The 21,969-nt window shown below is 33.8% G+C and overlaps 2 protein-coding genes across 2 annotated transcripts; both read left to right on the top strand.

Moving 5' to 3' along the window:
• The first annotated feature begins 321 nt into the window (after positions 1 to 321).
• Positions 322 to 3,644, top strand: LOC122135810 (uromodulin-like). The gene is made up of 3 exons (XM_042716077.1): positions 322 to 391; positions 2,674 to 3,060; positions 3,145 to 3,644. The coding sequence occupies exons 1-3, from the start codon at positions 322 to 324 to the stop codon at positions 3,237 to 3,239; spliced, it is 552 nt and encodes a 183-aa protein (XP_042572011.1). The 3' UTR covers positions 3,240 to 3,644.
• A 1,328-nt stretch (positions 3,645 to 4,972) lies between these two features.
• On the top strand, positions 4,973 to 21,767 carry LOC109067771. Its single transcript, XM_042716076.1, has 11 exons — positions 4,973 to 5,276; positions 7,167 to 7,553; positions 7,637 to 7,693; positions 9,712 to 9,768; positions 12,103 to 12,489; positions 12,573 to 12,629; positions 14,660 to 14,716; positions 16,610 to 16,996; positions 17,080 to 17,136; positions 19,198 to 19,254; positions 21,592 to 21,767. Exons 1-11 carry the CDS (start codon positions 5,231 to 5,233, stop codon positions 21,765 to 21,767), a joined length of 1,725 nt encoding a protein of 574 aa, XP_042572010.1. The 5' UTR covers positions 4,973 to 5,230.
• The last annotated feature ends 202 nt before the right edge of the window (positions 21,768 to 21,969 follow it).

Raw genomic sequence — 21,969 nt, 5'->3', positions numbered from 1 at the left:
ATGTTTTGAACCACTGAGCAGGTTCATACACCCATTCATGATATATAGCATTTTTATTGGAAGAACTCAAATATATTCATAGTCATAATATATACATTTTTGTGGATTCATCTGTCGTTATTTTTTTCAGCTGTTACTAACATCAGCAGCACCAATACAACAGTCACACCAGAGACGAGCTCAGCTGGTAATGTAGTCTGATGTTTTCTTTGTTTATTAATTGATATTCATTAGTCATTATTTTTTATTAAGTATAAAGTAGGTGAAAGGCCTCTCAATTTAAGAAGACAACAGTTAACTGCAGTATATTTGGCAAATCTAATGGCACAGGATAACTCACATCCCACAATACGAGTACTAGAGAAATGTTGGGAGCATGGAAAACAGGAATGTAATAGTTTTGGATGGATTGTTGGAGATTTAGTAGAGGGATTGGATGTTAAAGGGTTAAGTATTGTTTGAAGAGTTACTTTATCAGCAGTTCCTTTGTGGATTTTGCCTAAACCTATAGTTGATTTAAAAATGCTATAAATCCAGACAGAAAGAAGGTATGAGTGAATTTGAGGAAATCTGGGTAAGGGAATATTTGTGGACAGAGTATGGACATTTAACACAAGTCTGTTAAGATGCATATATATATATATATATATATATATATATATATATAAATATATATATATATATATATATATATATATATATATATATATATAAAGTCATATAGATTACAAAAATTGTGCAAAGATAAGGATTTCAAATAAGTTTTTTTTTTTTTTTTTTTCAGGAGAGTTAACTGCAGTAGTGAGAGCTTTAAGATGGATAAGCAAAGCAGGCTTAAAGAAGGTTTTAATATGTTCATGTGGGAGTGAAAGAGAATAAAGCATCAAATAAATTGGCGAAACAAGCTGAATAGAAATGGAAGTATCATAGAGTAGATTTGAAATTAAAGCAATAATTAAAAAGCAAATAATTCAAAGTTGGCAACAACAGTGGGATATTGGAAACAGTAATACATGAGAATTGGTGCGATCCTCCAATAAATGAGAGAAGAAGACCCCTTGGTGTCATTTTTTAATGCTCAGGTACCTCCTTTAGAGTAATTTTTCGATGTGTAGGGCACTGTATGGAAGGCTATTTTGTATTGGGAGTTGAAAGGAATTCATCCACATGGATCCGGTGTTTTGGGAGAGTGAAACCAATATTTTTTGAAACCGGGTCCCAGAGTGAATAAATCTGAAAATGCCACCCTTGCGTTTTCATGTGGACAGCGAATCCATACATTTTCTGAAACATTTTCATCAACCCACGTGTCGCCCCTAGACAGAAAACGCTACTTCAGGTAACCGCAACAAAAATGTGAACAAACACTGAATGATTGTCTTTTTATTAACTAACGTTAACACAGATTAATAAATGTATTGTTTCATGTTCGTTTGTTTATGCATTTAGTCCAAGTCTTCTTCTCCATTTTTAGTGTATCTCTGTGGCAGAATTACAGCGCCACATGCTGGTCTGGCATGTATACTACATTGTTTTGTGTCTGTTTTGTGGTTTCGTGTGGACGCAGACATTTCTTAAGACAAAAGCCAAAGCTAGAGAGCAGAATATCACAGGGTTCTGGACTCTTTTATTAATAGTCAACTGCACAGACACAACTGATAACTCTTCATGGCCTCACAGATGCATACAAGCTTGATGAAGTGGATCAGAGGTCTTACAAATTACCACAGAGAAACCTTTTTGCAGATACTGTAAATCAGGCATTAGAGCTCACCAGTGATCTGTGCATGTTAAGAAAAACAGGGAGACCAAAATGTTAAATGTGTCGTCTACTGTCATCTACAACTGTAACCTGTATTGGGGGTAATGCATTATATACTGTAATCAGATTACTTTTTTGATGTATCAAGTAATGGATTACTTTACAAATTTACACAAATATTTGAGATACTTATTTATTTTTTTATTTTTTTAAAAGCAATGCACATTACTTTGCAGTTTAATTTTCTGTGGTTTACAGATCATGAAATTTGTCAATTGAGACATTGTATGCTTTAAAATAAAAACAAGATTAAATATTTTGTTGAAATTATCGTTTTGTACCACTGCACAGGTTTACAGTACATTTATCATTTTTTTATTGAATGAACATTTTGAATTAATTTTTTTTTTTTTTTTTTTTTTTATCGTATTTATCAAGCTAGTTTATTTTATTGGCTGTAAACCTGAAGTACTGGAACTTACTTTATCATTTTGTCAAAGTTTATGTGCAGTAGATTTGCTAAAGCTTTACTGTATTTATGATTTTCTTTTTTATGAAATATTATAAGTTAATTCCACTAAGTAAAATCCAGAATAGGCAATTTTATGTGTAAGGCTTGTTAAGGCTCAGTGGCTGTTATTTCATACTGTGCTGGTAAATATGTGCATGTGCCCTTTTTATCATTTGTTTGTTGATTCATTAATATTAATCAAGGATATTTGGGAACGGCTGCAATTAATATTCATATACTCTGTGACTCAATATTTGTATTTTCACTTCCCATTTATGGTGTAATATTTTGGTAATAAAAAACAGATATATAAATGTCTTTAGCTGCACTTCTGGATAGATTTTATAATAACAACACATGTAAGGAAACATGTTAATTTCTTAAAATATTTTCATAACAGCCATTCTGCCTGATCCCTGTTACAACTACACTGTGCTGGACGATCGATGGAGAGCTACCAATAATATTCATTCCATTCATGAATATCACAAGAGTGACACCAATGTCACCTGGAGCGGCTGGGATCGTCTCTTCATTAACGGCCTGAATGCTCAGATCCCAGATACGTGTATTACAACATATGGCTGTGGCACTCATATTCCACTGTGGATTCGTGGTGGACACCCAAGAGTTCAAGATGGAGTCGTCACTCGAGATGTCTGCGGTCACTGGGACAATTACTGCTGCTATTACGGGTCTTACCCCATTAAAGTCAAAGCCTGTCCAGGCAATTATTATGTCTATGAGTTGGTTAGACCAACTGTGAATTGGTCAGCCTACTGTGCAGGTGATTATATTTATATGAACTCCTGTTATACATTCATGATATTTTGTGTCTCTGTTCATTAATCACTATCATCCAAACTTTCAGATGTCGGCAGCATTAACAGCAGCTCTACAACCGTCACACCAGCGACCCTCTCCACTGGTAATGTAACACACTGTATGTCTCTATTGATGAAGTGAGTTATTGTGTCAGTAGGTGAGGATGTGAGAAATGTAGTTAAAGAACTACAAATGACTTCCTTTGCAAACAGCTCTGATATATTTACACAGGTCTTTTTGAGGAGGATATCAAGTCACTTTGACACTTTGTTGAGTGCATTAATGCAGTAATCTGGTCTTTGTATCTCTATTTTTGCATCCTCACAAATGCTTTCATCATACGTAACAGTGCAAACATGATGTAAAGAAGAGATTCATTGTGCAGTGTAGACAGCATCATGGCGAGAGTCAGTGATAAACTCACGCTGTTTGATTGACAGCTCCAGTGATTATAGAGGAAGTATTCTTTAATCGCTCTCTGTATATTCTGTATCAACACTAACAGAAACAATGTGTAGTTAACCATTTAGTCACTGGATTGATTTACTGACAAAAACAGCATTAAATGATTTTGAAACACAGAACATCTGACTTGAATCACTACACATCAGATAACACTGATCACAGATCATACTTAAAACTATAAGGTCTATTTCTTACAGTAAAAGTCTGTTTTTTTTTTGGCATATTGATTGCCATTTATATGATCACAGTTTTACCACAAATACCATGGTTAAACTATGGTTAGTGTTAAAAAAAATAAAAACTGTAAATTTGTGTTTATTATGGCCTGTAGTAAACATATGTTTTGGATTTATTTTATTTGGATTTTATTTTCTCATAACTGCATGATACCAACTCGCAATTCTGAGTTAAAAAGTCATAATTGTGAAACATAAACTCGCAATTCCAAGAAATAGTCAGAATTCCATGATATAAACTCACAATTCTGACTTTTTATCTCAGAATTGCAAGTTTATATCTCACAATTCTGACCTTATAACACCTGATTTCGAGTATATATCACACAATTCTGATAATAAAAAAAATCAGAATTGCGTGTTATTAAGTCAGAATTGTGAGAAAATAGTTATAATTATGAGATATAAACTCGCAATTTTGAGAAAAAAAGTCAGAATTGCGAGATAAAAAGTCACAATAACCTTTTTTTTTTTTTTTTTTTTTTTTTTAGCGCCGGAAACATTCTTCCATACATAGGCCTACATAAAAAGTTCAGAAAATAAAAGCGACTCCGTACTTGTACAGCTTATATAGTTAAACCCATATTCTTTTGAAAAGTTTAATATTCAACAACTTTGTTTAAGAAGAAATTGAAGATTTTAATTATTCATGTTTTCACCCACTGATGAATAAATTGCCACTACGGCCAAACCATCACACCACAATAGACACTGAAAGTCAAGATTAAACTGTGTATTAGAGCAAATCAACAGGATTTTACCGTCTTTGATTTTACCGTTTTGTTCCACAGTCCTCTCAAGCACCATTTCGACTTGTTTAGTTCCCGGCTTTACTCCTCAGTGTTCTGAGAAAATACTTGGACAAAACCTTCCAGTTTTAAAAGAAAACATTCCAGTCAGTTTCAAAAATCTTGATGAAGAAAAATTATTTTCTTTTATTTAAAAAATATCGTAAGTTAATTCCACACAGCAAAAAATCCAGAGTGAAATCAACTCTGCTGGGAGTACATGTGAGACCACACTCAAGAGTGTGAAAGTGTTAAAATAGGAGTGTTAAATTTACACTGAATCAGAGTTAAAGTTAATTGAGATAATTAAGTGTTTAACTGAGTGATGATTGACCATTATTGACGAGACCTGATGTTAACAAGCAGAATCAACAAAGACAAAAATCAAAAAAAATTATGTCACCATTATAGTGGTCAGTGTTTGCTTTAGTTGGGCTCTTGACCCTTACGTCTTTAAAATTAGATTTGGTTTGTCAAAGCCTGTCCAGGCAATTATTATGTCTATGAGTTGGTTAGACCAACTGTGAATTGGTCAGCCTACTGTGCAGGTGGTTATATTTATATGAACTCCTGTTATACATTCATGATATTTTGTGTCTCTATTCATTAATCACTATCATCCAAACTTTCAGATGTCGGCAGCATGAACAGCAGCTCTACAACCGTCACACCAGCGACCCTCTCAACTGGTAATGTAACACACTGTATGTCTCTATTGATGAAGCGAGTTATTGTGTCAGTAGGTGAGGATGTGAGAAATGTAGTTAAAGAACTACAAATGACTTCCTTTGCAAACAGCTCTGATATATCTACACATGTCTTTTTGAGGAGGATATCAAGTCACTTTGACACTTTGTTGAGTGCATTAATGCAGTAATCTGGTCTTTGTATCTCTATTTTTGCATCCTCACAAATGCTTTCATCATACGTAATAGTGCAAACATGATGTAAAGAAGAGATTCATTGTGCAGTGTAGACAGCGTCATGGCGAGAGTCAGTGATAAACTCACGCTGTTTGATTGACAGCTCCAGTGATTATAGAAGAAGTATTCTTTAATCGCTCTCTGTATATTCTGTGTCAACACTAACAGAAACAATGTGTAGTTAACCATTTAGTCACTGGATTGATTTACTGACAAAAAACAGCATTAAATGATTTTGAAACACAGAACATCTGACTTGAATCACTACACATCAGATAACACTGATCACAGATCAAACTTAACACTATAAGGTCTATTTCTTACAGTAAAAGTCTGTTTTTTTTTTTTGGCATATTGATTGCCATTTATATGATCACAGTTTTACCACAAATACCATGGTTAAACTATGTTTAGTGTTAAAAAAAAAAAAAACAACACTGTAAATTTGTTTTATCATGGCCTGTAGTAAACATTTTTTGGAATTATTTTTTGTTTTTTGTTTTCTCATAACTGCATGATACCAACTCGCAATTCTGAGTTAAAAAGTCATAATTGTGAAATATAAACTCGCAATTCTAAGAAATAGTCAGAATTTCATGATATAAACTCACAATTCTGACTTTTTATCTCAGTTTATATCTCACAATTCTGACCTTATAACACCTGATTTCGAGTATATATCACACAATTCTGATAATAAAAAAAATCAGAATTGCGTGTTATTAAGTCAGCATTGTGAGAAAATAGTTATAATTACGAGATATAAACTCGCAATTATGAGAAAAAAAGTCAGAATTGCGAGATAAAAAGTCACAATAACTTTTTTTTTTTTTTTTTTTTTTTTTCAGCGCCGGACACTTTCTTCCATACATAGGCCTACATAAAAAGTTCAGAAAATAAAAGCGACTCCGTACTTATACAGCTTATAAAGTTAAACCCATATTCTTTCGAAAAGTTTAATATTCAACAACTTTGTTTAAGAAGAAATTTAAGATTTTTATTATTCATTTTTTCACCCATTGATGAATAAATTGCCACTACGGCCAAACCATCACACCAAAATAAACACTGAAAGTCAAGATTAAACTGTGTATTAGAGCAAATCAACAGGATTTTACCGTCTTTGATTTTACCGTTTTGATCCACAGTCCTCTCAAGCACCATTTCGACTTTTTTAGTTCCCGGCTTTACTCCTCAGTGTTGTGAGAAAATACTCGGACAAAACCTTCCAGTTTTAAAAGAAAACATTCCAGTCAGTTTCAAAAATCTTGATAAAGAAAAATTATTTTCTTTTATTTAAAAAATATCGTAAGTTAATTCCACTATGTATTTTTTGGTGTGGGCAATTTGATGTCTAAGGCTTGTTTAGGCTCAGTGGCTGTTATTTCATACTGTGGTGGTAAATATGTGCATGTGCCCTTTTTATCATTTGTTTGTTGATTCATTAATATTAATCAAGGATATTTGGGAACGGCTGCTATTAATGTTCATATACTCTGTGACTCAATATTTGTATTTTCACTTCCCATTTATGGTGTAATATTTTGGTAATAAAAAACAGATATATAAATGTCTTTAGCTGCACTTCTGGATAGATTTTATAATAACAACACATGTAAGGAAACATGTTAATTTCTTAAAATATTTTCATAACAGCCATTCTGCCTGATCCCTGTTACAACTACACTCTGCTGGACGATCGATGGAGAGCCACCAATAATATTCATTCCATTCATGAATATCACAAGAGTGACACCAATGTCACCTGGAGCGGCTGGTATCGTCTCTTCATTAACGGCCTGAATGCTCAGATCCCAGATACGTGTATTACAACATATGGCTGTGGCACTCATATTCCACTGTGGATTCGTGGTGGACACCCAAGAGTTCAAGATGGAGTCGTCACTCGAGATGTCTGCGGTCACTGGGACAATTACTGCTGCTATTACGGGTCTTACCCCATTAAAGTCAAAGCCTGTCCAGGCAATTATTATGTCTATGAGTTGGTTAGACCAACTGTGAATTGGTCAGCCTACTGTGCAGGTGATTATATTTATATGAGCTCCTGTTATACATTCATGATATTTGTGTCTCTGTTCATTAATCACTATCATCCAAACTTTCAGATGTCGGCAGCATTAACAGCAGCTCTACAACCGTCACACCAGCGACCCTCTCAACTGGTAATGTAACACACTGTATGTCTCTATTGATGAAGTGAGTTATTGTGTCAGTAGGTGAGGATGTGAGAAATGTAGTTAAAGAACTACACAAATGACTTCCTTTGCAAACAGCTCTGATATATCTACACATGTCTTTTTGAGGAGGATATCAAGTCACTTTGACACTTTGTTGAGTGCATTAATGCAGTAATCTGGTCTTTGTATCTCTATTTTTGCATCCTCACAAATGCTTTCATCATACGTAACAGTGCAAACATGATGTAAAGAAGAGATTCATTGTGCAGTGTAGACAGCATCATGGCGAGAGTCAGTGATAAACTCACGCTGTGTTGATTGACAGCTCCAGTGATTATAGAGGAAGTATTCTTTAATCGCTCTCTGTATATTCTGTATCAACACTAACAGAAACAATGTGTAGTTAACCATTTAGTCACTGGATTGATTTACTGACAAAAAACAGCATTAAATGATTTTGAAACACAGAACATCTGACTTGAATCACTACACATCAGATAACACTGATCACAGATCAAACTTAACACTATAAGGTCTATTTCTTACAGTAAAAGTCTGTTTTTTTTTTTGGCATATTGATTGCCATTTATATGATCACAGTTTTACCACAAATACCATGGTTAAACTATGGTTAGTGTTAAAAAAAATAAAAACTGTAAATTTGTGTTTATTATGGCCTGTAGTAAACATATTTTTTTTGGATTTATTTTATTTGGATTTTATTTTCTCATAACTGCATGATACCAACTCGCAATTCTGAGTTAAAAAGTCATAATTGTGAAACATAAACTCGCAATTCCAAGAAATAGTCAGAATTCCATGATATAAACTCACAATTCTGACTTTTTATCTCAGAATTGCAAGTTTATATCTCACAATTCTGACCTTATAACACCTGATTTCGAGTATATATCACACAATTCTGATTAAAAAAAAAATCAGAATTGCGTGTTATTAAGTCAGAATTGTGAGAAAATAGTTATAATTATGAGATATAAACTCGCAATTTTGAGAAAAAAAGTCAGAATTGCGAGATAAAAAGTCACAATAACCTTTTTTTATTTTTTTTTTAGCGCCGGAAACATTCTTCCATACATAGGCCTACATAAAAAGTTCAGAAAATAAAAGCGACTCCGTACTTGTACAGCTTATAAAGTTAAACCCATATTCTTTTGAAAAGTTTAATATTCAACAACTTTGTTTAAGAAGAAATTGAAGATTTTAATTATTCATGTTTTCACCCACTGATGAATAAATTGCCACTACGGCCAAACCATCACACCAAAAATAAACACTGAAAGTCAAGATTAAACTGTGTATTAGAGCAAATCAACAGGATTTTACCGTCTTTGATTTTACCATTTTGATCCACAGTCCTCTCAAGCACCATTTCGACTTGTTTAGTTCCCGGCTTTACTCCTCAGTGTTCTGAGAAAATACTTGGACAAAACCTTCCAGTTTTAAAAGAAAACATTCCAGTCAGTTTCAAAAATCTTGATGAAGAAAAATGATTTTCTTTTATTTAAAAAATATCGTAAGTTAATTCCACACAGCAAAAAATCCAGAGTGAAATCAACTCTGCTGGGAGTACATGTGAGACCACACTCAAGAGTGTGAAAGTGTTAAAATAGGAGTGTTAAATTAACACTGAATCAGAGTTAAAGTTAATGAGATAATTAAGTGTTTAACTGAGTGATGATTGACCATTATTGATGAGACCTGATGTTAACAAGCAGAATCAACAAAGACAAAAATAAAAAAAAAATTATGTCACCATTATAGTGGTCAGTGTTTGCTTTAGTTGGGCTCTTGACCCTTACGTTTTTAAAATTAGATTTGGCTTGTCAAAGCCTGTCCAGGCAATTATTATGTCTATGAGTTGGTTAGACCAACTGTGAATTGGTCAGCCTACTGTGCAGGTGATTATATTTATATGAGCTCCTGTTATACATTCATGATATTTTGTGTCTCTGTTCATTAATCACTATCATCCAAACTTTCAGATGTCGGCAGCATTAACAGCAGCTCTACAACCGTCACACCAGCGACCCTCTCAACTGGTAATGTAACACACTGTATGTCTCTATTGATGAAGCGAGTTATTGTGTCAGTAGGTGAGGATGTGAGAAATGTAGTTAAAGAACTACAAATGACTTCCTTTGCAAACAGCTCTGATATATCTACGCATGTCTTTTTTGAGGAGGATATCAAGTCACTTTGACACTTTGTTGAGTGCATTAATGCAGTAATCTGGTCTTTGTATCTCTATTTTTGCATCCTCACAAATGCTTTCATTCATACGTAATAGTGCAAACATGATGTAAAGAAGAGATTGATTGTGCAGTGTAGACAGCGTCATGGCGAGAGTCAGTGATAAACTCACGCTGTTTGATTGACAGCTCCAGTGATTATAGAAGAAGTATTCTGTAATCGCTCTCTGTATAGTGTCCAACACTAACAGAAACAATGTGTAGTTAACCAGTCACTGGATTGATTTACTGACAAAAACGAGCATCTAAATGAGTTGTGAAACACAGAACATATGTCTTGATTGTTGATGAGTTATTGTACACATCAGATGATGTGAAATGTAGTTAAAGAACTACAAATCTTTGCAAAACAGCTCTGTATCTAGTTTTTTGAGGAGGATATCAAGTCACTTTGACACTTTTTGAGTGCATTGCAGTAATCTGGTCTTTGTATCTCTATTTTTGCAACAAATGCGTTCATCATACGTAACAGTGCAAACATGATGTAAAGAAGAGATTCATTGTGCAGTGTAGACAGCATCATGGCGAGAGTCAGTGATAAACTCACGCTGTTTGATTGACAGCTCCAGTGATTATAGAGGAAGTATTCTTGATCGCTCTCTGTATATTCTGTTCAACACTAACAGAAAACAATGTGTAGTTAACCATTTAGTCACTGGATTGATTTACTGACAAAAAACAGCATTAAATGATTTTGAAAACACAGAACATCTGACTTGAATCACTACACATCAGATAACACTGATCACAGATCAAACTTAACACTATAAGGTCTATTTCTTACAGTAAAAGTCTGTTTTTTTTTTTTGGCATATTGATTGCCATTTATATGATCACAGTTTTACCACAAATACCATGGGTTAAACTATGGTTAGTGTTAAAAAAAAAACAAACACTGTAAATTTTGTTTTATCATGGCCTGTAGTAAACATATTTTTTTGGAATTATTTTTTTGTTTTTTTTTTTTCTCATAACTGCATGATACCAACTCGCAATTCTGAGTTAAAAAGTCATAATTGTGAAATATAAACTCGCAATTCTAAGAAATAGTCAGAATTTCATGATATAAACTCACAATTCTGACTTTTTATCTCAGTTTATATCTCACAATTCTGACCTTATAACACCTGATTTCGAGTATATATCACACAATTCTGATAAAAAAAAAATCAGAATTGCGTGTTATTAAGTCAGAATTGTGAGAAAATAGTTATAATTACGAGATATAAACTCGCAATTATGAGAAAAAAAAGTCAGAATTGCGAGATTAAAAGGTCACAATAACCTTTTTTTTTTTTTTTTTTTTTTTTTTTTCAGCGCCGGACACTTTCTCGTCCAAATAGGCCTACATAAAAAGTTCAGAAAATAAAAGCGACTCCGTACTTATACAGCTTATAAAGTTAAACCCATATTCTTTTGAAAAGTTTAATATTCAACAACTTTTAAGAAGAAATTGAAGATTTTAATTATTCATGTTTTCACCCATTGATGAATAAATTGCCACTACGGCCAAACCATCACATCAAAATAAACACTGAAAGTCAAGATTAAACTGTGTATTAGAGCAAATCAACAGGATTTTACCGTCTTTGATTTTTACCGTTTTGATCCACAGTCCTCTCAAGCACCATTTCGACTTTGTTTAGTTCCAGGCTTTACTCCTCAGTGTTGTGAGAAAATACTCGGACAAAACCTTCCAGTTTTAAAAGAAAACATTCCAGTCAGTTTCAAAAATCTTGATGAAGAAAAATGATTTTCTTTTATTTAAAAAATATCGTAAGTTAATTCCACTAAGTAAAATCCAGAATAGGCAATTTGATGTGTAAGGCTTGTTTAGGCTCAGTGGCTGTTATTTCATACTGTGCTGGTAAATATGTGCATGTGCCCTTTTTATCATTTGTTTGTTGATTCATTAATATTAATCAAGGATATTTGGGAACGGCTGCTATTAATGTTCATATACTCTGTGACTCAATATTTGTATTTTCACTTCCCATTTATGGTGTAATATTTTGGTAATAAAAAACAGATATATAAATGTCTTTAGCTGCACTTCTGGATAGATTTTATAATAACAACACATGTAAGGAAACATGTTAATTTCTTAAAATATTTTCATAACAGCCATTCTGCCTGATCCCTGTTACAACTACACTGTGCTGGACGATCGATGGAGAGCCACCAATAATATTCATTCCATTCATGAATATCACAAGAGTGACACCAATGTCACCTGGAGCGGCTGGTATCGTCTCTTCATTAACGGCCTGAATGCTCAGATCCCAGATACGTGTATTACAACATATGGCTGTGGCACTCATATTCCACTGTGGATTCGTGGTGGACACCCAAGAGTTCAAGATGGAGTCGTCACTCGAGATGTCTGCGGTCACTGGAACAATTACTGCTGCTATTACGGGTCTTACCCCATTAAAGTCAAAGCCTGTCCAGGCAATTATTATGTCTATGAGTTGGTTAGACCAACTGTGAATTGGTCAGCCTACTGTGCAGGTGATTATATTTATATGAGATCCTGTTATACATTCATGATATTTGTGTCTCTGTTCATTAATCACTATCATCCAAACTTTCAGATGTCGGCAGCATTAACAGCAGCTCTACAACCGTCACACCAGCGACCCTCTCAACTGGTAATGTAACACACTGTATGTCTCTATTGATGAAGTGAGTTATTGTGTCAGTAGGTGAGGATGTGAGAAATGTAGTTAAAGAACTACAAATGACTTCCTTTGCAAACAGCTCTGATATATCTACACAGGTCTTTTTGAGGAGGATATCAAGTCACTTTGACACTTTGTTGAGTGCATTAATGCAGTAATCTGGTCTTTGTATCTCTATTTTTGCATCCTCACAAATGCTTTCATCATACGTAACAGTGCAAAACATGATGTAAAGAAGAGATTCATTGTGCAGTGTAGACAGCATCATGGCGAGAGTCAGTGATAAACTCACGCTGTTTGATTGACAGCTCCAGTGATTATAGAGGAAGTATTCTTTAATCGCTCTCTGTATATTCTGTATCAACACTAACAGAAACAATGTGTAGTTAACCATTTAGTCACTGGATTGATTTACTGACAAAAAACAGCATTAAATGATTTTGAAACACAGAACATCTGACTTGAATCACTACACATCAGATAACACTGATCACAGATCAAACTTAACACTATAAGGTCTATTTCTTACAGTAAAAGTCTGTTTTTTTTTTTGGCATATTGATTGCCATTTATATGATCACAGTTTTACCACAAATACCATTGGTTAAACTATGGTTAGTGTTAAAAAAAATAAAAACTGTAAATTTGTGTTTATTATGGCCTGTAGTAAACATATTTTTTGGATTTATTTTATTTGGATTTTATTTTCTCATAACTGCATGATACCAACTCGCAATTCTGAGTTAAAAAGTCATAATTGTGAAACATAAACTCGCAATTCCAAGAAATAGTCAGAATTCCATGATATAAACTCAAAATTCTGACTTTATCTCAGAATTGCAAGTTTATATCTCACAATTCTGACCTTATAACACCTGATTTCGAGTATATATCACACAATTCTGATAAAAAAACAATCAGAATTGCGTGTTATTAAGTCAGAATTGTGAGAAAATAGTTATAATTACGAGATATAAACTCGCAATTTTGAGAAAAAAAAAGTCAGAATTGCGAGATAAAAAGCCACAATAACTTTTTTTTTTTTTTTTTTTTTTTTTTTTTAGCGCTTGAAACATTTTCCATACATAGGCCTACATAAAAAGTTCAGAAAATATAAAGAGCGACTCCGTACTTGTACAGCTTATAAAGTTAAACCCCATATTCTTTTGAAAAGTTTAATATTCAACAACTTTGTTTAAGAAGAAATTGAAGATTTTAATTATTCATGTTTTCACCCACTGATGAATAAATTGCCACTACGGCCAAACCATCACACCAAAATAAACACTGAAAGTCAAGATTAAACTGTGTATTAGAGCAAATCAACAGGATTTTACCGTCTTTGATTTTACCGTTTTGTTCCACAGTCCTCTCAAGCACCATTTCGACTTGTTTAGTTCCCGGCCTTTACTCCTCAGTGTTCTGAGAAAATACTTGGACAAAACCTTCCAGTTTTTAAAAAGAAAACATTCCAGTCAGTTTCAAAAATCTTGATGAAGAAAAATGATTTTCTTTTATTTAAAAAATATATCGTAAGTTAATTCCACACAGCAAAAAATCCAGAGTGAAATCAACTCTGCTGGGAGTACATGTGAGACCACACTCAAGAGTGTGAAAGTGTTAAAATAGGAGTGTTAAATTAACACTGAATCAGAGTTAAAGTTAATGAGATAATTAAGTGATTAACTGAGTGATGATTGACCATTATTGACGAGACCTGATGTTAACAAGCAGAATCAACAAAGACAAAAATCAAAAAAATTTATGTCACCATTATAGTGGTCAGTGTTTGCTTTAGTTGGGCTCTTGACCCTTACGTCTTTAAAATTAGATTTGGTTTGTTAAAGCCTGTCCAGGCAATTATTATGTCTATGAGTTGGTTAGACCAACTGTGAATTGGTCAGCCTACTGTGCAGGTGATTATATTTATATGAGCTCCTGTTATACATTCATGATATTTTGTGTCTCTGTTCATTAATCACTATCATCCAAACTTTCAGATGTCGGCAGCATTAACAGCAGCTCTACAACCGTCACACCAGCGACCCTCTCAACTGGTAATGTAACACACTGTATGTCTCTATTGATGAAGTGAGTTATTGTGTCAGTAGGTGAGGATGTGAGAAATGTAGTTAAAGAACTACAAATGACTTCCTTTGCAAACAGCTCTGATATATCTACGCATGTCTTTTTGAGGAGGATATCAAGTCACTTTGACACTTTGTTGAGTGCATTAATGCAGTAATCTGGTCTTTGTATCTCTATTTTTGCATCCTCACAAATTCTTTCATCATACGTAATAGTGCAAACATGATGTAAAGAAGAGATTCATTGTGCAGTGTAGACAGCGTCATGGCGAGAGTCAGTGATAAACTCACGCTGTTTGATTGACAGCTCCAGTGATTATAGAAGAAGGTATTCTTTAATCGCTCTCTGTATATTCTGTGTCAACACTAACAGAAACAATGTGTAGTTAACCATTTAGTCACTGGATTGATTTACTGACAAAAAAACAGCATTAAATGATTTTGAAACACAGAACATCTGACTTGAATCACTACACATCAGATAACACTGATCACAGATCAAACTTAACACTATAAGGTCTATTTCTTACAGTAAAAGTCTGTTTTTTTTTTTTTGGCATATTGATTGCCATTTATATGATCACAGTTTTACCACAAATACCATGGTTAAACTATGGTTAGTGTTAAAAAAAAAACAACACTGTAAATTTGTTTTATCATGGCCTGTAGTAAACATATTTTTTGGAATTATTTTTTGTTTTTTGTTTTCTCATAACTGCATGATACCAACTCGCAATTCTGAGTTAAAAAGTCATAATTGTGAAATATAAACTCGCAATTCTAAGAAATAGTCAGAATTTCATGATATAAACTCACAATTCTGACTTTTTATCTCAGTTTATATCTCACAATTCTGACCTTATAACACCTGATTTCGAGTATATATCACACAATTCTGATAATAAAAAAAAATCAGAATTGCGTGTTAAGTCAGAATTGTGAGAAAACAGTTATAATTACGAGATATAAACTCGCAATTATGAGAAAAAAAAGTCAGAATTGCGAGATAAAAAGTCACAATAACTTTTTTTTTTTTTTTTTTTTTTTTTTTCAGCGCCGGACACTTTCTTCCATACATAGGCCTACATAAAAAGTTCAGAAAATAAAAGCGACTCCGTACTTATACAGCTTATAAAGTTAAACCCATATTCTTTTGAAAAGTTTAATATTCAACAACTTTGTTTAAGAAGAAATTGAAGATTTTAATTATTCATGTTTTCACCCATTGATGAATAAATTGCCACTACGGCCAAACCATCACACCAAAATAAACACTGAAAGTCAAGATTAAACTGTGTATTAGAGCAAATAAACAGGATTTCACCGTCTTTGATTTTACCGTTTTGATCCACAGTCCTCTCAAGCACCATTTCGACTTTTTTAGTTCCCGGCTTTACTCCTCAGTGTTGTGAGAAAATACTCGGACAAAACCTTCCAGTTTTAAAAGAAAACATTCCAGTCAGTTTCAAAAATCTTGATAAAGAAAAATTATTTTCTTTTATTTAAAAAATATCGTAAGTTAATTCCACTAAGTAAAATCCAGAATAGGCAATTTGATGTGTAAGGCTTGTTTAGGCTCAGTGGCTGTTATTTCATACTGTGCTGGTGAATATGTGCATGTGCCCTTTTTATCATTTGTTTGTTGATTCATTAATATTAATCAAGGATATTTGGGAACGGCTGCTATTAATGTTCATATACTCTGTGACTCAATATTTGTATTTTCACTTCCCATTTATGGTGTAATATTTTGGTAATAAAAAACAGATATATAAATGTCTTTAGCTGCACTTCTGGATAGATTTTATAATAACAACACATGTAAGGAAACATGTTAATTTCTTAAAATATTTTTCATAACAGCCATTCTGCCTGATCCCTGTTACAACTACACTGTGCTGGACGATCGATGGAGAGCCACCAATAATATTCATTCCATTCATGAATATCACAAGAGTGACACCAATGTCACCTGGAGCGGCTGGTATCGTCTCTTCATTAACGGCCTGAATGCTCGGATCCCAGATACGTGTATTACAACATATGGCTGTGGCACTCATATTCCACTGTGGATTCGTGGTGGACACCCAAGAGTTCAAGATGGAGTCGTCACTCGAGATGTGGGCGGTCACTGGAACAATTACTGCTGCTATTACGGGTCTTACCCCATTAAAGTCAAAGCCTGTCCAGGCAATTATTATGTCTATGAGTTGGTTAGACCAATTGTGAATTGGTCAGCCTACTGTGCAGGTGATTATATTTATATGAGCTCCTGTTATACATTCATGATATTTGTGTCTCTGTTCATTAATCACTATCATCCAAACTTTCAGATGTCGTCAGCATTAACAGCAGCTCTACAACCGTCACACCAGCGACCCTCTCAACTGGTAATGTAACACACTGTATGTCTCTATTGATGAAGTGAGTTATTGTGTCAGTAGGTGAGGATGTGAGAAATGTAGTTAAAGAACTACAAATGACTTCCTTTGCAAACAGCTCTGATATATCTACACATGTCTTTTTGAGGAGGATATCAAGTCACTTTGACACTTTGTTGAGTGCATTAATGCAGTAATCTGGTCTTTGTATCTCTATTTTTGCATCCTCACAAATGCTTTCATCATACGTAACAGTGCAAACATGATGTAAAGAAGAGATTCATTGTGCAGTGTAGACAGCGTCATTGCGAGAGTCAGTGATAAACTCACGCTGTTTGATTGACAGCTCCAGTGATTATAGAGGAAGTATTCTTTAATCGCTCTCTGTATATTCTGTATCAACACTAACAGAAACAATGTGTAGTTAACCATTTAGTCACTGGATTGATTTACTGACAAAAAACAGCATTAAATGATTTTGAAACACAGAACATCTGACTTGAATCACTACACATCAGATAACACTGATCACAGATCAAACTTAACACTATAAGGTCTATTTCTTACAGTAAAAGTCTGTTTTTTTTTTGGCATATTGATTGCCATTTATATGATCACAGTTTTACAACAAATACCATGGTTAAACTATGGTTAGTGTTAAAAAAAATAAAAACTGTAAATTTGTGTTTATTATGGCCTGTAGTAAACATATTTTTTGGATTTATTTTAGTTTGGATTTTATTTTCTCATAACTGCATGATACCAACTCGCAATTCTGAGTTAAAAAGTCATAATTGTGAAACATAAACTCGCAATTCCAAGAAATAGTCAGAATTCCATGATATAAACTCACAATGCTGACTTTTTATCTCAGAATTGCAAGTTTATATCTCACAATTCTGACCTTATAACACCTGATTTCGAGTATATATCACACAATTCTGATAAAAAAAAAATCAGAATTGCGTGTTATTAAGTCAGAATTGTGAGAAAATAGTTATAATTACGAGATATAAACTCGCAATTTTGAGAAAAAAAGTCAGAATTGCGAGATAAAAAGTCACAATAACTTTTTTTTTTTTTTTTTTTTTTTTCAGTGCCGGAAACATTCTTCCATACATAGGCCTACATAAAAAGTTCAGAAAATAAAAGCGACTCCGTACTTATACAGCTTATAAAGTTAAACCCATATTCTTTCGAAAAGTTTAATATTCAACAACTTTGTTTAAGAAGAAATTGAAGATTTTAATTATTTATGTTTTCACCCACTGATGAATAAATTGCCACTACGGCCAAACCATCACACCAAAATAAACAATGAAAGTCAAGATTAAACTGTGTATTAGAGCAAGATCAACAGGATTTTTACCGTCTTTGATTTTACCATTTTGATCCACAGTCCTCTCAAGCACCATTTCGACTTGTTTAGTTCCCGGCTTTACTCCTCAGTGTTGTGAGAAAATACTCGGACAAAACCTTCCAGTTTTAAAGAAACATTCCAGTCAGTTTCAAAAATCTTGATAAAAAAATGATTTTCTTTTATTTAAAAAAAATATCGTAAGTTAATTCCACACAGCAAAAATAGCCAGAGTGAAAATCAACTCTGCTGGGAGGTACATGTGAGACCACACTCAAGAGTGTGAAAGTGTTAAAATAGGAGTGTTAAATTAACACTGAATCAGAGTTTAAAGTTAATGAGATAATTAAGTGATTAACTGAGTGATGATTGACCATTATTGACGAGACCTGATGTAACAAGCAGAATCAACAAAGACAAAAATAAAAAAAAAATTATGTCACCATTATAGTGGTCAGTGTTTGCTTTAGTTGGGCTCTTGACCCTTACGTTTTTAAAATTAGATTTGGTTTGGCTGTGTAAAACTCAGTTGTCCAGAGCAAATTATTATGTCTATGAGTTTGGTTAGACCAATAATTGTGACCATTGTCAGGAAATTACTAAGACTGTGCAGGTGATTTATTCATGGACATAGTGCATCATGGGCTCCTGTTATAATTCATGATATTTTGTGTCAAGAATTCATGCAAATCACTATCATCCAAACCTTTCAGATGTCGGCAGCATTAACAGCAGCTCTACAACCGTCACACCAGCGACCCTCTCAACTGGTAATGTAACACATTCCTGTATGTCTCTATTGATGTCTAAGTAGTTTTGAGCCTTATTGTGTCAGTAGGTGAGGATGTGAGAAATGTAGTTTAAAGAACTCTAACAAATGACTTCCTTTGCACAACTGGGCTCTGATAATATCTAGCATGTCTTTTTGAGGAGGATATCAAGTCAAATGTTGACACTTTGTTGAGTGCATTAGTGCAGTAATCTGGTCTTTGTATCTCTATTTTTTGCACTCCTCAGCCTAGAATTTTTTTCATCATAAATTGAAAAATAGTGCACTCACATGATGAAAGAAGATTGATTCATTGTGCAGTGTAGTTGGTAAGCGTCTATGGCGAGAGTCAACTATCACTCACGCTGTTTGATTGACAGCTGCCAGACCATTCAGGAGCTTATATTAGAAGAAGTAGAAAGCTGTTAAATCGCTCTCTGTATATTCTGTGTCAACACTAACAGAAACAATCAATGTGTAGTTAACCAGTTTTTAGTCACTGGATTGATTTACTGACAAAAAACAGCATATAAATGATTTTGAAACACAGAACATCTGACTTGAATCACTACACAATCAGATAACACTGATCACATATCAAACTTAACACTATAAGGTGGTATACAATTACAGTAAAAGTGATTGTTTTTTTTTTTTTGTTACATTATTGTTACATTGCCATTTATATGATCCAGTGAATTAATTACCACAAATACCATGGTTTGAACTAGGGTTTAGTGTTAAAAAAAAAACAACACTGTAAATTTTTACACGTATAAAATGGCCTGTAGGTAAAAACAATTTTTTGGAATTATTTTTTGTTTTTTTGTTTTCTCATAACTGCATGATTCTTTACCAGGAGGAATCGAAAATTCTGAGTAAAAAGGTCATATCTTTTGTGAAAATATACTCTCATCGCAATTCTAAGAAATAATCAGAATTTCTCATGATATAAACTCACCAGCTTCTGAAACTTTGAATATCCAGTTATACTCACTGTTTCCTGAACCTATAACACCTGATTTTCGGGTATATTCACACAGAAGATAATAAGAAAAAATATCAAACTTGCGTAAAATCTCGCAGTTGTTTTCATTGTGGAGTATTAAGTAGATAATTAGAATATCCACAGCTTTACGCGCAATTATTACCACGAAACAAAGTCGAATTGCGTTTCATATGGATTTCTTTATCACAATAACTTTTCATTTTAGGTTTTAGATATTCAGGCTTTTTTAGATATCTCAGCATGTCTCTTCGGATTATTCGCCAGAGGTTACAGTTCATTTTAATGACGCATTTGTATCCTGAAGATCAGCGCAGACAAAGGCTGCAGACAGCACTCCTTGTTTGTTATCTTTATTTTATAAGTGATACCAAAGTTTGTTGTTATTATGTCTGTTTATACAAAAAAAAAGTAGACCCTTTACAGGATTCGATTGATGTATTGCACTGTTCTGTAATCACAAACCTGAAAGTGTAATTTAAGTTCTTTTCGGGGTTATCAGGAGAAAATACCCCAAAACGCGTATACGCGTTAATCGACTCCAGAGGGTTAAAATGCTGGTAATCCTATGCTGAAGAATCATTCGGCCGCAATAATCAACAATGAAAGTTTAACTCAGTGATTCAGGAAAAAACCAATATTTTTTGTTTGCCGTCTGTTTTTAACTCCATTACAACAGCCAAGCCTAAATCTGACTTAAAAATATAAGGGTCAAGAGCACACCAAACTAAAGCAAACATTGGCCACTATAATGGTGACATTAAAATAGTGATTTTAGTCTTTGTTGATTCCGTTTCGTTAACCAGTCCTCGTCAATAATGGTCAATCATCACTCAGGTTAATCACTTAATTATCTCAGTGTTTTTAACTCTGACTCAGTGTTAATTGAAACACTCCTATTTTAAGAACCTTTCACACTCTTGAGTGTGGTCAAAAAACATCTTGAATACTCCCAGCAGAGGTTCTTTATTCAAAAAATGGATTTAAATTTTGACACTCTTGAGTGTGGTCTCACATGTACTCCCAGCAGAGTTAATTTCACTCTGGTCAGTGGCTGTTATTTCATACTGTGCTGGTAAATATGTGCAAGTGCCCTTTTTATCATTTGTTTGTTGATTCATTAATATTAATCAAGAATATTTGGGAACGGCTGCTATTAATGTTCATATACTGTGTGACTCAATATTTGCAGTGTCACTTCGCATTTATGGTGTAATATTTGGCTAATAAAAAACAGATATATAAATGTCTTTAGCTGCACTTCTGGATAGATTTTAAAATAACAGCACATGTAAGGAAACATGTTAATTTCTTAAAATATTTTCATAACAGCCATTCTGCCTGATCCCTGTTACAACTACACTGTGCTGGACGATCGATGGAGAGCCACCAATAATATTCATTCCATTCATGAATATCACAAGAGTGACACCAATGGTCACCTGGAGCGGCTGTATCGTCTCTTCATTAACGGCCTTAATGCTCAGATCCCAGATACGTGTATATAACATATGGCTGTGGCACTCATATTCCACTGTGGATTCGTGGTGGACACCCAAGAGTTCAAGATGGAGTCGTCACTCGAGATGTCTCCCCCTGCGGTCACTGGGACAATTACTGCTGCGCTATTACGGGTCTTACCCCATTAAAGTCAAAGCCTGTCCAGGCAATTATTATGTCTATGAGTTGGTTAGACCAACTGTGAATTGG

Source organism: Cyprinus carpio, chromosome B1 (genome assembly GCF_018340385.1).
Source record: "Cyprinus carpio isolate SPL01 chromosome B1, ASM1834038v1, whole genome shotgun sequence".
Classification (NCBI taxonomy): Eukaryota; Metazoa; Chordata; class Actinopteri; order Cypriniformes; family Cyprinidae; genus Cyprinus; species Cyprinus carpio.
Note: the sequence above shows the minus strand (reverse complement) of the source record. Positions and strands in the feature narration are given on the sequence as shown.